This window comes from Mustela nivalis (genome assembly GCF_964662115.1).
Source record: "Mustela nivalis genome assembly, chromosome: X".
Lineage (NCBI taxonomy): Eukaryota > Metazoa > Chordata > Mammalia > Carnivora > Mustelidae > Mustela > Mustela nivalis.
Window position 1 is genome coordinate 95,349,380 of NC_139040.1, and position 13,333 is coordinate 95,362,712.

The 13,333-nt window shown below is 41.3% G+C and overlaps 1 protein-coding gene across 11 annotated transcripts in view; it reads left to right on the forward strand.

Annotated features, from left to right (window-relative positions):
- The window catches only part of EFHC2 (EF-hand domain containing 2), a 246,184-nt gene that overhangs the window by 70,136 nt on the left and 162,715 nt on the right, over positions 1-13,333 (forward strand). For all 11 annotated transcript variants that reach the window (XM_082718226.1, XM_082718232.1, XM_082718231.1 and 8 more), the window contains one exon: positions 4,098-4,248. In XM_082718226.1, the coding sequence (XP_082574352.1) occupies positions 4,098-4,248 (151 nt within the window). The remainder of the gene's footprint in view (positions 1-4,097; positions 4,249-13,333) is intronic.

Consider the following 13,333-nt stretch of genomic DNA (forward strand, 5'->3'; position numbering starts at 1 on the left):
CGCTTAGGGTGGGGAGTCAGTTACAGGAGGTTACCAGAAAAGGCACACAGTAAATAAGGGTAAAGTTGTTATGTAGCTTTTAAAAAGACTTACTTATTTATTTGAGAAAGGGAGCTAGTGAGCGCAAGTTGCGGGGGAGGAGGGCAGAGGGAGAGAATCTCCAGCAGATTCCCCACTGAGTGCAGAGCCCTAGTTGGGGCTAGGTCTCACCATCTGTGAAATCAGGACCCGAGCCGTAATCAGGAGTCAGCTGCTCAGCCAGCTGAGCCACCAGGTGCCCTGGTTATGCAGATTTAAGTTGTTGTCTTCTCCTTTGATAGGCCTTCCTAGAGATTTAGGGTCTTTTATTCTGGGTCCAGAGAGGGAGACAACCTTACAGATGGAGATTTCCTGCATAAATGTAAATGTCTCTTACAGAAGCTTTGTTTTCAGAGCTGCTCCTGTGTTTGCAGTTTTTGTTTTTTGTTTTTTTAAAATAATGAGTCTAAAATAATTGTCATGCCAAAGAGGTGTATTTTGGTGTTGACAAATTCTGCTGTCCTTCAGTTTTCATGCTGGAGTCTGGTGGCCCTGTGTTCTTGGGGGACCAGAACATGAAATAGCAGTCCATCCCTCTTCCATTGAAGCCCAGCCTAAAATAATGTCTTTTATTCTCTCTTCCTTTTTATTTAGCATCCTTTATTCTCTTTTACCGTGTTATTTGACTGTTAAATATTTAATGATTATGTAAATGACAGTGTTGTCAACTAATCTATGCCAGTTTGCTCATTCACAAATTTATACCAATGATATTCAATATATAGAGGTAGGTGAAAGTGATGAATATTCCCTCCATGCTTTCCTATCCAACTACAAAGCAAAAAAATATTAAAAAAAAAGTTTCAGATGGAATCTAAGGGGGCAGAATCCAGATTCTTTGTCTGGTTTAATGATTAGATTGCCATAAGATAGGTCAACAAGAGAAAAAAAAATTGATTATGGGAGCCCCACAGAGATGTGGAGACTCAGGCAGTCAGGTAACTGAGGCTTGTCTACCATCCAGAACTAAGGAAGAAGGTGTAGGGGGTCTGAGACTTCAAAGAGGAGGAAGACAATTGACAATATGAGAAGAGCAAATGTTTGGTAAGCAAATGTTTGCCATGCCATCCAGATAAGTCTTTCTGAGAGAAAAAGTTTTCTCTGGTAACAGCTTGTTTGCTGGTACAGGGTTCCTATCTAAATTCTTGGAAGCAGTTAAGGGGGAGGTAAAAAGTTCATCTGGAGTCTGCTGGGCCCCAGTTGTCTTCAGGTTGAAATAACCCACAGGCCAAAGTGGCACATTCTGGAATGGCCTGTTTTGCTCCCTGTCACTCCCTTTACTGCAAGCTCAGAGAAGCTCCAGCTCTTTTGCCCTTTTAGGTCTTCCAGTATTTTTTTTCTCCTTTACTTTTTAAAAATTGAGATACAGAATTTGCCATTTTAATATGTCCAGCACAATTCAGTGTCCGACATCTTTTTCTTTTAAAGATTTATTTATTTATTGGAGAGAGAGAGAGCACGAGAGGAAATGAGAGTAAGGGGAGAAGCAAGGGGAGGGGGGAGAGAATCCTCAAGCAGACTCCCTGCTGAGCAAGGAGCCCTACAAAGGGTTCCATCTCAGGATCCCAAACAAGATCATGATGTTAGCCAAAATTGAGAGTCGGACACTCAACCATCTGAGCCTCTCAGGCACCCCAACATCTTTGTTATTAATTGAGGCAAAATTGACATAACATAAAATCAATCATTAGCCATTTTAAAGTGTGCAATTTAATACCATCTAATATATTCACAGTGTTGTGTAACCATCACTTCTAACCAGTTCCAAGACATTTTCATCACCCCCGAAGGAAACCCTATATCCATCCAACAGCATCTTACCAGAAATACTCACTCAACACAAATAGGACAGCATTTTAGAAATGGGTTTAGCTCACCTTCTAACTGGAGGCAGGCCTGTTGAATTTTCCAAGAAAACAACTAAACACAGGACCATTTTGGAATTAAGTCAAAGGTGCCATTTTGAAAGGGAAGAGATTTCTGGGTTCACTAGATTCTTAGAACCTATTATAATAAAGACGGTGCCTCCTTTTTAACTGATCCATTCATTTTTGAATATAGTCATTTAAGTACAACTCATTTCTCACATTCTATGTGGTAATTAACAACATTTCCTGTGTTGATCAAATATAAATTACTGAGGCATTTTGTCAGCCGCTTCTGAAGTGTGGGCTTCTGATAGAAATTTGCTACTCCTGGAGCATATATTCCTAATTAGGGTAACTTAGCACCCTGAGAGGGTAGATGATACCAAACAGACTGACTTGTATATAGGACATTGTCCATGTTGAATTACTATAGTATTAGATCATATACACCATTAATTTTTGCAACTCTAATTACAAAAATTGATTAAAAAAATGAGTGTAGAGGGAATATTAAAATGGAGATCTGAAGGAACATGTGTCCCAAAGCATGCTTGAAAGCATGATCGGGTTGCTATGTTGAGAGTGATTCCAATAGTTAAGATAAGTATTACTCATACAACATGGCACCTAAGCCTAAGAAATCTATCTCACCTGGAAGAAAAATGGGCTGTGTTATACTTACTGAGAGGCCCAGTTTTCCAAAATGGTTAAAGAATTGTTTTTGATGATCTCTGATTTTTATTCTACTTCATTTTGTTTTTTTAAAGATATAATGATTTGAGAGAGAAAGAATGAGAAATGGAGGGCATGAGCAGGAGGAGGGGGAGAGGGAGAAGGAGAGAAGTAGACTCCCCAATGAACGCAGAGCCCGACATGGGACTCAATGTGGGGCACCATCTCACGACCCTGGAATCATAACTTGAGCTCAAATCAAGAGTCAGCCACTCAGCTAACTGAGCAACCCTGATTTTTACTGTAATTACTTGAGAAACCACCTCTGCCACCTGAGTCCCTCTCCAACACTCCCCTCCCCCTGCCCCCCAGCACATACACAGTGTAAGATGAGACTCGCTGGCATTAAGCTAGGCTCTTTGAATTTCCTGAAGAAGTTTAAGGTGGGCTCTCCAGCGCACTGAAAGAATTTCAGATCTACCTATTGAGGGAATATTCAGAAAGAATATTATCTTCTCTGTATAGTAGTACCCTCCCATCCATGGGCTATATGTTCCAAAACCCCCAGTGGATGCCTGAAACCATAAGTAATACTGAACCCTATATACACTGTTTTTTTTCTTATGCATACATACCTATGATGAAGATCAATTGGTAAAATAAGCATGGTAAGAGATTAATAATAATAAGTAATAAAAAAACCATTATAACAATGTACTGTAATAAGTTATGTGAACTTGGTCTCTCCCTCAAAATGTCTTACGGTACTCACCCTTCTTCTTGTGATGACATAAGATGATGAAACACCTACATGAGATGAAGTGAGGTGGATGGTGTAAGCATTGTGATGTAGTGGTAGGCTCCTATTTTTTTTAAAGATTTTTTTTTATTTATTTGAGGGGGAGAGAGACAGGGCAGGAGTGTGTGTGGGGGAGGGGCAGAGTAAGAGAGAGAAGCAGACTCCCCACTGAGCAGGGAGCCTGATGCAGGGCTCCATCCCAGGACCCTGGGATCATGACCTGAGCTGAAAGCAGCGACCCAGGTGCCCTAGTGATAGGCTCCTTTTGACCTGAACATATGGCAGAGGGAGGGTCATCTGCTTCTGGACCCAGCTGACTGCCGGTATCTGAAACTGCAGGATGTAAAACCATGGCTAAGGGGGGAGCCTACCGCAACCTACATCTAGAATCCTATTGTGAAATTCCGAAGCCAGAAACTAGATCAGTTTATAGTAGAACTGAATGATGGATTTGTGGTTTGAATATCATTTCCTTATTCTAACTAGGCAGTGATGCAAATATAATCTTTATATATGGTAACTTAGATTGTGTGTCTGTTCTCAGAGCTGATGTGTAAAATGTCTTTGTAAAAATCTCAGCTTTTTGCTTTTAAATTAACAAGTATGCAGGCAAAAGCTGTATTGATTCTGAGTTTGCTGAAATTTTTTCATTTCTTAGTTTCTAATTATGATTCCAACAGGTATTATCTTTTGATGCCTATTTAGAAGATGAAGTACCTGATAAAAGCCAAGAAAACTACAGAATAAGACGCTATAAAATCTACTTCTACCTTGAAGATGACACAATTCAAGTAAACGAACCAGAGTTGAAAAATAGTGGAATGCCTCAAGGTATCTATTTAAAGCAGAGTTATGCTTCTCTTACTTCCGATGCCTGCCTTTGTATACTGTCTTTCTCTAGCTTTTCAGAAAATACTGTGTACCGCTTAGGTATCTAACTTGTTGGTGACAATGAACATAAACATGCTGGTAGCTTCTGGTCGTTGATAGTGACTTCCCTCCTTTTTACCCCCCAACACCTCTCCATGGGCCATTTCACTCACTCTTGTACAGCATATTTGTTTTCTGTCAGGCATTGCTCTAGTTGGACCAGACTTTTCCTGTGTATCTGGTCTTTTCACTATGACCATATTACTGCCTTCACAACACTTTCCAGGCAAAGAGAGGAGGCTGTTGTCCACTGCCCCTTCCAGATCTGTATTCTTTTCTTCTTTCTTGAATTTGCTGCTGTTGGCTTTGGCCACCCTCTCCTCATACCTATTCTCTTGAGACTTTGATGATTCTTCAGGAACAGAGGGTCATTGCTCCTTCACCCCCGTATGCCAGTCACCTTTGTCCATGGAGATCAGGGGAGATGACTGATCTCTTCTGTTTGTGCTCTGAGTCCTTCACTTGGGACAGTGCTGAGATCTGGATGCATTCAGGGGACAGCAACCATGGTGGTAAAAGGACTGAAAATTTGTGTGTGAGGCAGAAGAGTGAAAGGATATTTGTCCATAAAGGGAAGACTCCAGTTTGCCTGGTTAATGTCCTCAGGAACCTGAAGGGCTGCTATGGGGAGGAAGGGTGACCTAATTTTCTGTATCCTCAATGCTAGGATCTAGGGGGTCAGAATTTAGGTCGGTAAGAAGAATTTTCTGGCAGAGAGCTGCCAGAGGTTGTGGTGAGTGGTTCTGGATGAGCATGAGGGGTCAGTGTTGGGGTGTAGGGGAGGGGAGGGATGGACTAATTTGTTTGGTCCTAGGTATACATGGATACTTGGGGGCAGGTCAGGGGTTCTTCTTCACGGATAGCTTAATAGAGGCATGGTGGAGGGGAGTCAGGTGTTCGTTTGGTGTTCACACTGTTGGAGAGACAAGTGGATAAGTGGGCTGGCCACAGCTGTAGCTCACCAGTAAGCCTGCTGAATAGTCATGGGTTTTGTTTGTTTCTTGGGGAAAGGACACATGGGGCCAGAATGGGTGTCACCAATGAATGAGTGGCCGAATTAAGGCCTCATGAATACTGAGTACTCATGAATATTTACTGCTTTTGTATATTTAGTGCATCATGAATATTCAGAGACCAGGTGCCTCATATATATTTAATACATATGGAAAATTAATTATCTCCTGGTCTTTCCATCTCTTTCTTTATATGTTTGACATACGCATGTTCTATTTTCTACCTACTTATTGTTTAACACATCTCAGGAGTTTCGACCAATGCTGAATAAATTTTTTCCTTAGTAATGACTTGTCTGGGCCCATTGCGTCCATGTTAATACCACAGTGGGTTCGACGGGGGAGAAACAGAAAAATTTGTGGACCGTGGGCCTCTGAGTACAAGGTTTGATGAGGCAGTATGCAAAGGACTTCCTTCAGTGCTCATGAGATTGAGGTTTTCTTGGTATGTAGCCCCATTGCGTCTGGATGATGAATCTGGGGTCAGTCACCATGGCCAAGAAGTGTCTGTTGAATTATCTACTCTGTGCCAGGCACTGTGCTGGGTTTTGGTAAGAAGACCTCCATCTCATAGAGCTTATGGGCAAGCAGTTGGGAGAGGGAAGGGAGCAAGGTGACTAGTCCCAAGAATTTTGCAATTATTCTGGTTAGAACAAACAAAGACAGTGATGGTAGGAATAGGAAACAGAGGAAAGATTTTAGAGACATTTGGTTGGCAGACTTGATAGGCCTTGACCAACAGTTAAATATAGAGAATGAGGAAGGGGAATATCTAATGATAAAAGTATCTACTTGATCATTATCTCATTTAATCCCCCAACGACCATCTAAAGTAGGTCATTGTTAGCGTTTACAGAAAAAGAAACAGGTTTAGAGAGGTAATTTGCTTCATCTAAATCTTAACTGATTGCCTCAGAGCTCACTCTGTGGTTGAGGTTTTCATTCACTTTGTGGTTCCAAGGATGGTGATGTGTTTGCAAAACCCAGAAGCATGGAGCAAGGAGCAACACTGGGGATAGAGGTTGGTGATGTTTGTTTGGACACATGAAGCCTTGGAACGTGGGTTGGGACATCTGTATGGTGATGCCCACCAGGCAGGTAGAATCTTGGGATGTGTTTTCAGAAAGAAAGTCACGACTGGAGATGTGGACCGGGAATCAAGGGTGCCCAGATCATGAACAGAATCATTTGGCTTATTCTGCCACATTAGAAGAGAGGAACTGTTGAGGTGGTAGAAGAAGGAAGAAGATTGGACATAGCGTCTGTAGTTGGTTTTACTAGTGGAGGGAGAAAGTGAGGATTGGTCGAAGGAGATGATATGAGGTATCCTCATTGTTCTTTGTCCCCCGACATACTATCCACTCACAGGTCTTTTAATTTGGATGGAAGTAGGATGCTTTGTAAAGGAATAAGACGTCTTTAGATCCTTCAGAGTCATTTTTTAAAAAAAGATTATTTATTTAAGAGAGAGAGGGCGAGAGCACAAGCAGAGTATGGCCTAGGTGGCTCAGTCGATTAAGTGTCTGCCTTTGGCTCAGGTCACGATCCCAGGGTCTTGGAATCAAGTCCCTGCATCGGGCTCCCTGATCAGCAGGTAATCTGCTTCTGCCTCTGACCCTCCCATCTGCTGTGCTCTCTCTCTGTGTCAAATAAATAAATAAAATCATTAAAAAAAGGCAAGAAGCCTAGTAAGGGAATATCAGAGTAAAGCATTTAAGTGAACATAAATATGATACATTTTTATAAATATATATTCTTACTAATATAAAATATTTATAAGAAAATATGTTCTCCTAAGGCAATACTGTCACTTACATAATTAAACACACTTAGGTAAAAGATGTTCATTGAATTTAAAAGTTCTGAATTTTCTTTCTGTTCAGAAGTAATTCTTCTTACCTGTCAGAGAGAGAGAGAAAGAGAGAGTGCGAGCGCGTGCATGGTTGGGGCGTGGTGAGAGGCAGAGGGAGAAGCAAGCTCCCACTGAACAAAAAACCTGATGCGGCATTCGATCCCATGACCCTGGGATCATGATCTGAGCTGAAGGCAGATGCCCAACCAGCTGAGCAACCAGGGGGCCCATCTTGCTTATTTTGTGATGACCTTCCTCACATGACTTCAGATGTACACAAATGACAGACAGGAGGTCACAGAACATCCTGAACATTTATCAGTGACTTACATTTTTTTTGTTATTATCCTTTTAATTGAAAGCTCATATTCCTGCAGCTTACCAGCCCTGTCTAGTGAGTCTTTAGTTTTATTACACCATCCAAGAAGAAAAACGAAATGCAACCTTGATGAGGATCTTGGAAAGGCTTTTATAAGACTTTCCAGTTCCCTCAGCCTCTTGATTTCATATCTCGCATTGGCAGATTCCAGAGGTAAACCGGAGTTAGTCATAATGATTTATTTGAAATTAATTCTTAGGTGAGTAGGGGGGATTGTGATTCATAAAGACTCATGGGGGGGAAGAAAATGAACTTTGAGTAAAAGACAACGTTAAAGCCTCTTGAAAATTTGAGAATTTCTGATTGAGTCCCTGATCAGGCTCTCTCTGACCAGTTTCCCTCTCTGATTGAGTCCCTGATCAGGCTCTCTCTGACCAGTTTCCCTGAGGGAAGGCGCAATTCGAGGAATAGGTCAATATATGGTCATCGCGGTATGTCTAACAAGACTGAATTTGTTAGCAGAGATACTTGGCAGGCCGTAGCAAGTCCTGTGGAGAAGGCAAACACAAATAACCACTCTATCATCAAGCTCTTTTTATTCAGCAAGAAACCGGTCTTTCTTGAAATACTTAATATGATGAATCTTGCTAAGGAAGGTCCATGAGGACAGAGGATACTTTGGAAAATCACTTAAGGGGCGCCTGGGTGGTTCAGTGGGTTAAGCATCTGCCTTCGGCTCAGGTCATGATCCCAGGGTCCTGGGATGGAGCCCTGCATTGGGCTCTCTGCTCATCAGGGATCTTGCTTCTTCCTCTCTCTCTCTGCCTGCCTCTCTGTCAAATAAATAAGTAAAATCTGGGAGGAAAAAAAGGAGAATCACTTAAACCCCTTCTTCAGGCTTTCCTAAATGAAATGATTGGGGAAAAAAGAACAAATAAGTGCAATAGGCCAGTGGCTCAGACTTCAGTGGAATGGGGTAGGGTTGTTTCTTTCATTTGTGTCTTGAGTGGCCTAGGACTGCTTCCCATGCACCCACGGACCCTGAGAAGGGGCTAGGGATCATATTTAGGGGCCGCTGCACTCTGATGATATCCCTGTCACTTCCATGGGGTTTCTGTATTTTCCAGATGGAAAGGGAGGTCAGATGCATTTGTTCTTTTGTATAACTGATCATTCAGAAATTAGTGCATGTGGAAGAATTAGCCTCCTTTTTAGCTGCCTCTTCTATCCTGTTAGTTTGTTTGTTTTGGGGTTTGTTGTTGTTGTTGTTTTTGTTTTGGGGAGTGGGGGAGTTTGGAATAAGCCAGAAACAAAAGAGGCATGATGCCAAAATAAGCATTCAGTTACATGCAGCTTCTAATCAGAACAACATATTTTTAATGTTCACGAATCCTTGCTGGCAGAGAGATCTATGTACGTTATAAGTCAAGTCACTGTTGCACTTCCAGGCTTGCTTTTATTTCTTGCCAGAACATCACTCTCTTTTTGGTTAGATGTGTCATTTGTATAGAATTTGTTGCTGTTCTGTTGGAATGTAGTTAAAACAATGTTACACCAAGCCAAGAATGTCAGAGGTTAATCCCAGTAGTTCTACTTGTAATTGTCTAAAAGAATCACTGTTTGTCAAATACTACCAAATCCAAACTAATCTATGCTAAAGAAAGGCTGATGATGAAAAACCTGCCATAAATTTCTGGTGAGGGCAATACCAGTTGTTGTCAGCTGAGAGTGATCATTAGAACCTCGTGGCCTGCTACAAGAATTTCTGATTCTATAGGCCTGGGGCCAGGTTATAAATTGGCTTCTGCTTCCTAGTGAGTCCTTGGTTGAGAACACTGATTTCCACTGGGCACTTGTGTTGGCGCTTCAACGTAGTACTTTCTTAATGTTTTTTATACTCTAAGATAATCTGACCAAGCAAATGTAATCACAAAATGTGGCATTCGTATGTCATTCACTCATAGTGACCATGTACCACATCTTAGTACTGCATCCCACAAAGTGAAGGAGGCATGGTCATAAGGTTGCCAGAGAAAATACAAGCTGCCTAGCTAAATCTGATTCTCAGATAAGCAATGAAGTTTTTCATATGTCCCCAAATATTGCATGGGTCGTAGTTATATTAAAATTACACACTGTTTATCTAGAATTCAGATGTAACTGTGCATCTTCTATTTCAGTGGGTTAAATCTGGCAACCCCAGAGGGTGGATCCTGGGGAAGGGGTGGTCATTGAATGGAGAAGAGGAGAATTTCAGAGTGGAGGTAAGTCAGTGGCCTGTGACGACAGGTGTTTGGTGCATGGTGGCCATGGAGAAGGAGGGAGGAAAGAATCGAGGAGAGGAAATGTGGTAGACAACATCTAGAACACAACACAGGTATCAGAAATGATACCAGGTACTTTGAGGGATCAGAAGAGGAAATACCAGTATCCACCAGAGAAGACATTTGAGTGGTACCTCAGAAGTTCCTCCAGATAAAGATGGATGATGAAGATATAATAGCCAAAAGGAACAGCATAAGATGAAGGAGGGTAGGAAAGCGGTAGGGTGTGGACTTGGGAGGTATGTGGGAGCAGATCCTAAGGTGTGTAAAGAAAGTGAGGCAAGAAAGCAGTAATGTAAGAGAACGTTAGAGCATAACATGCGTGCATTTGGGTCTCATCCAGTGGCGGGGGGAGGGCAGATAGGGTTATTCTTTCTTATGATCAGAGATGTGGAATTTTAAGTTTTGTATTCTTTTGCTACAAGACAGATGTGAGGCTCTCTATATGGAAAAAGTTATTCTTATGAAAACAAAACTCCGAAGAGGACCTTTTGTAAAAATACAAATGGAGTAGTTATTTGACCGAAGGAATAATTGTAAACAACAAGAGGAGGAAAAGATACTCTTTCGTGTCTGATCCCAGTGAAGAGTCTTTGTATTTTTAGGATACAGACTTAGTAGACACAGTAACAGGTGGCAATTCCAGTTGAACCTTCATTCACCTAAGAAATACCGGTCTCTAGGCTCAGATGGATCCTAGGTCTGCAGCGGTGCTAAAATGAACTAAATATATGGAAAATTAAGATAGAGGTAAGAGGTTGGAGTCTTAATTCTGGAAGGTGAATTTCTAAAAGCCAAATTTAGTGGTATGAGCAAAGATCTAAAGCAAGTCCCAACTGAATGAAAGGAAAATGCATTAAACATAAATGGATATATCATCATTTTGATCTAAACCACAGGGAAATGTTAGAAAGTTAAAGCTTGCAGAGTATAATCAGATAGCAGGGCCTTTAAAAAGGAAGAGAGATTTAAAATAGGAAGATCAGGAGGAGCTTAAAAGCAGGCACCCGATGCCTGGACATCTGCCCAAATTGTCTTTACGGGGCAGTCAGGAAGGCAAATGTTTAAAAATTTAAAGGGTAGATATGGTACTTCTGTTCTTGGTTTTCCATTTTGTAGCATTATTTTTATTTATATAATTGATGATCTCAGGTTCTTTTCAGTGCATGCCAAATACGTGCCATCCTGCCCATTTCTTTGATACTCCAGATCACATTCTTGCTGGTGGAGTTTCTGCCGTTTATCCTGGAGGACTATAAACACACAAATATCAATAAATAGAAATTTTCGACCCCCCAAAGGACACAGTGGAGAGATGGCCACGAAGACACCATTGAAAGCTCTCAGGTGCCACTGTCCATTTCAAATGGCCCACATTAGTTTTCTGATTAACATGGCCTTGTGAATTTGGATTTCTTATTATTAAAAATTGTCTTGTTTAGTTAGGTTTGCCTTCTCTTCTCAGCCCGTGAGTGGTGACGGAGCTTCTCTGGCCTCTTCGGAGAACCATCTCTAGGAAAAATGTGGGAGCATACATAAGGAAGCGTGAGGGCATGCAGGCCTCGGGGGTGGGGGAGGGATAGGTGTTGGCCCTGGAGGGGGTGTTGCTACAGTGGGCAAGTGTGCCCCTCTCCAGAAAATTGCCTTCAGAGAACAGAGAGGCTGGTCTTTGGGAAGAGAAGCTCCATCTTCTCTCTCTCTCCTTTTCATGGTGGCTGTCAGCTCTTCTCCCCACTTCTATCCTGTTTTGCCTCTAACCCTCCCTCCTCTCCTTCACTTAAGTAATCTGTGGCTGTAGTTCAGTGAGACATAGTTCAGTGCGATATAGTTCAGTGCAAACTGTGGAAAATGCTGGTTTTTATTTATTTTGTTAAGAGTTTATTTTTAAATAGTCTTTGCACCCAAGATGGGGCTCAAACTCCTGCCCCAAGATGGAGTCACGTGCTCTTCTGACTGAGACAGCCGGGCACCCTGGAAAGGGCTGGTATTTACTTAGAGCTTGAAAATCCAGGTCCAGGATCTTCTGCCATTTGTTAGAGTGTGACCTTGAGTACGTTACTTAACAACGCCGAACCTTGCTTTTCTCGGCCATAAACTGAATATTTACATTTCGTGCATTATCTGCCTCATGGGATTAGTGAAGATTAAATGAGAAAAATGTATATGAAAGCATATCCTAGGGCTCTGATGATGATTCTGATTATTATTATTTGAAAGCTCTGTAGGTGGGCCAGTTCTTTCCACCTAGAAAAATAGAAGATTCTTATTCAAAGTCTTACTGAACGGAAATCAGCACCAACTTGCTTATTTGAATTTTTATAATTAAGTACAAATACAAAGTAGATGGAATTTCTGAACAAGCTCCTGGCTGTTGAATAAATTTTATATATCTTAAAAACTGTCACAATATAAGTATTTTTAAAGAGATATATAATGGTTTCTGAAAATACCTGAAATGCCCATGCTTTTATAGATGTTTAAGTATGCAATTTGTTCTAAATGTCTAATCTTGAATGATTAAATAATTTGCATACTGTTTTCAGTGGCATGAATTAAAGGCTAATTGAAGTACAATTTTTTGCAGTAAAATTATATCATCTTTTATGTAGTACATTTAAAAATATTCTAGGCCAGTTCTAATTTTATAGTTTTATTATTTTAATTTAATGTACCAAGTAATTAAAAATTGCTACAGAGAAAAGAAGATGAAAATGATTTTAGTTCATTTTGCCTGAACAGAGTGAAAAGATGATGAAGAGAAAAATGGAACAGAGTTCAACACAGTTACTGGCACATAAAGATACTCATTAAATTTCTGTAAGAATAGCAATGAATAATTTCTAAATATTTCTAGATGTCAGGAAAAGGTGCCTTTCTCGGAGCTATAGAAAATAGGAACAAGATTGCTTGACCTCATTATCCTAAAATGCTTCCATACAGAGGTCCCACAGGCCACTTGGACTTGAACCATTAGTCCCTCAGTTTGCTCTGCTCACGTTTTCTCTTCTTCCCTTTACTCTTGGAGTAGATTCTCAGGCCAAAGTTGGTCACAGATGTTGAGAGAGCATTCTCTGTGGGTATCTTGCATTTGGGTAGATTTTGCAAGTAGAGGCATTGTCTGCTCTTTGTTCTGGACTGTCTCTTCAGGGATGTCTCTATAGCAAACAGCTTTTGAAGATAAAGGGGAGGTTTGCTCATGGCCATGGGAGAAAGAGGCGGTGTCTCCTTCCAGAACAGAGGGAGGACAAGACATGCTTACTGTCCAGTCTAATAAAGGTCTTGTCTCCCTATGAGACAAAAAGCAGGAGGGGCACCTGGATGGCTCAGTGGGTTAAACCTCTGCCTTTGGCTCAGGTCATGATCTCAGGGTCCTGGGATCGAGCCCTGCATCGGGCTCTCTGCTCAGTGGAGAGCCCGCTTCCTCCTCTCTTCTCTCTCTCTCTCTCTCTCTCTCTCTCTGCATGCTTCTCCACCTACT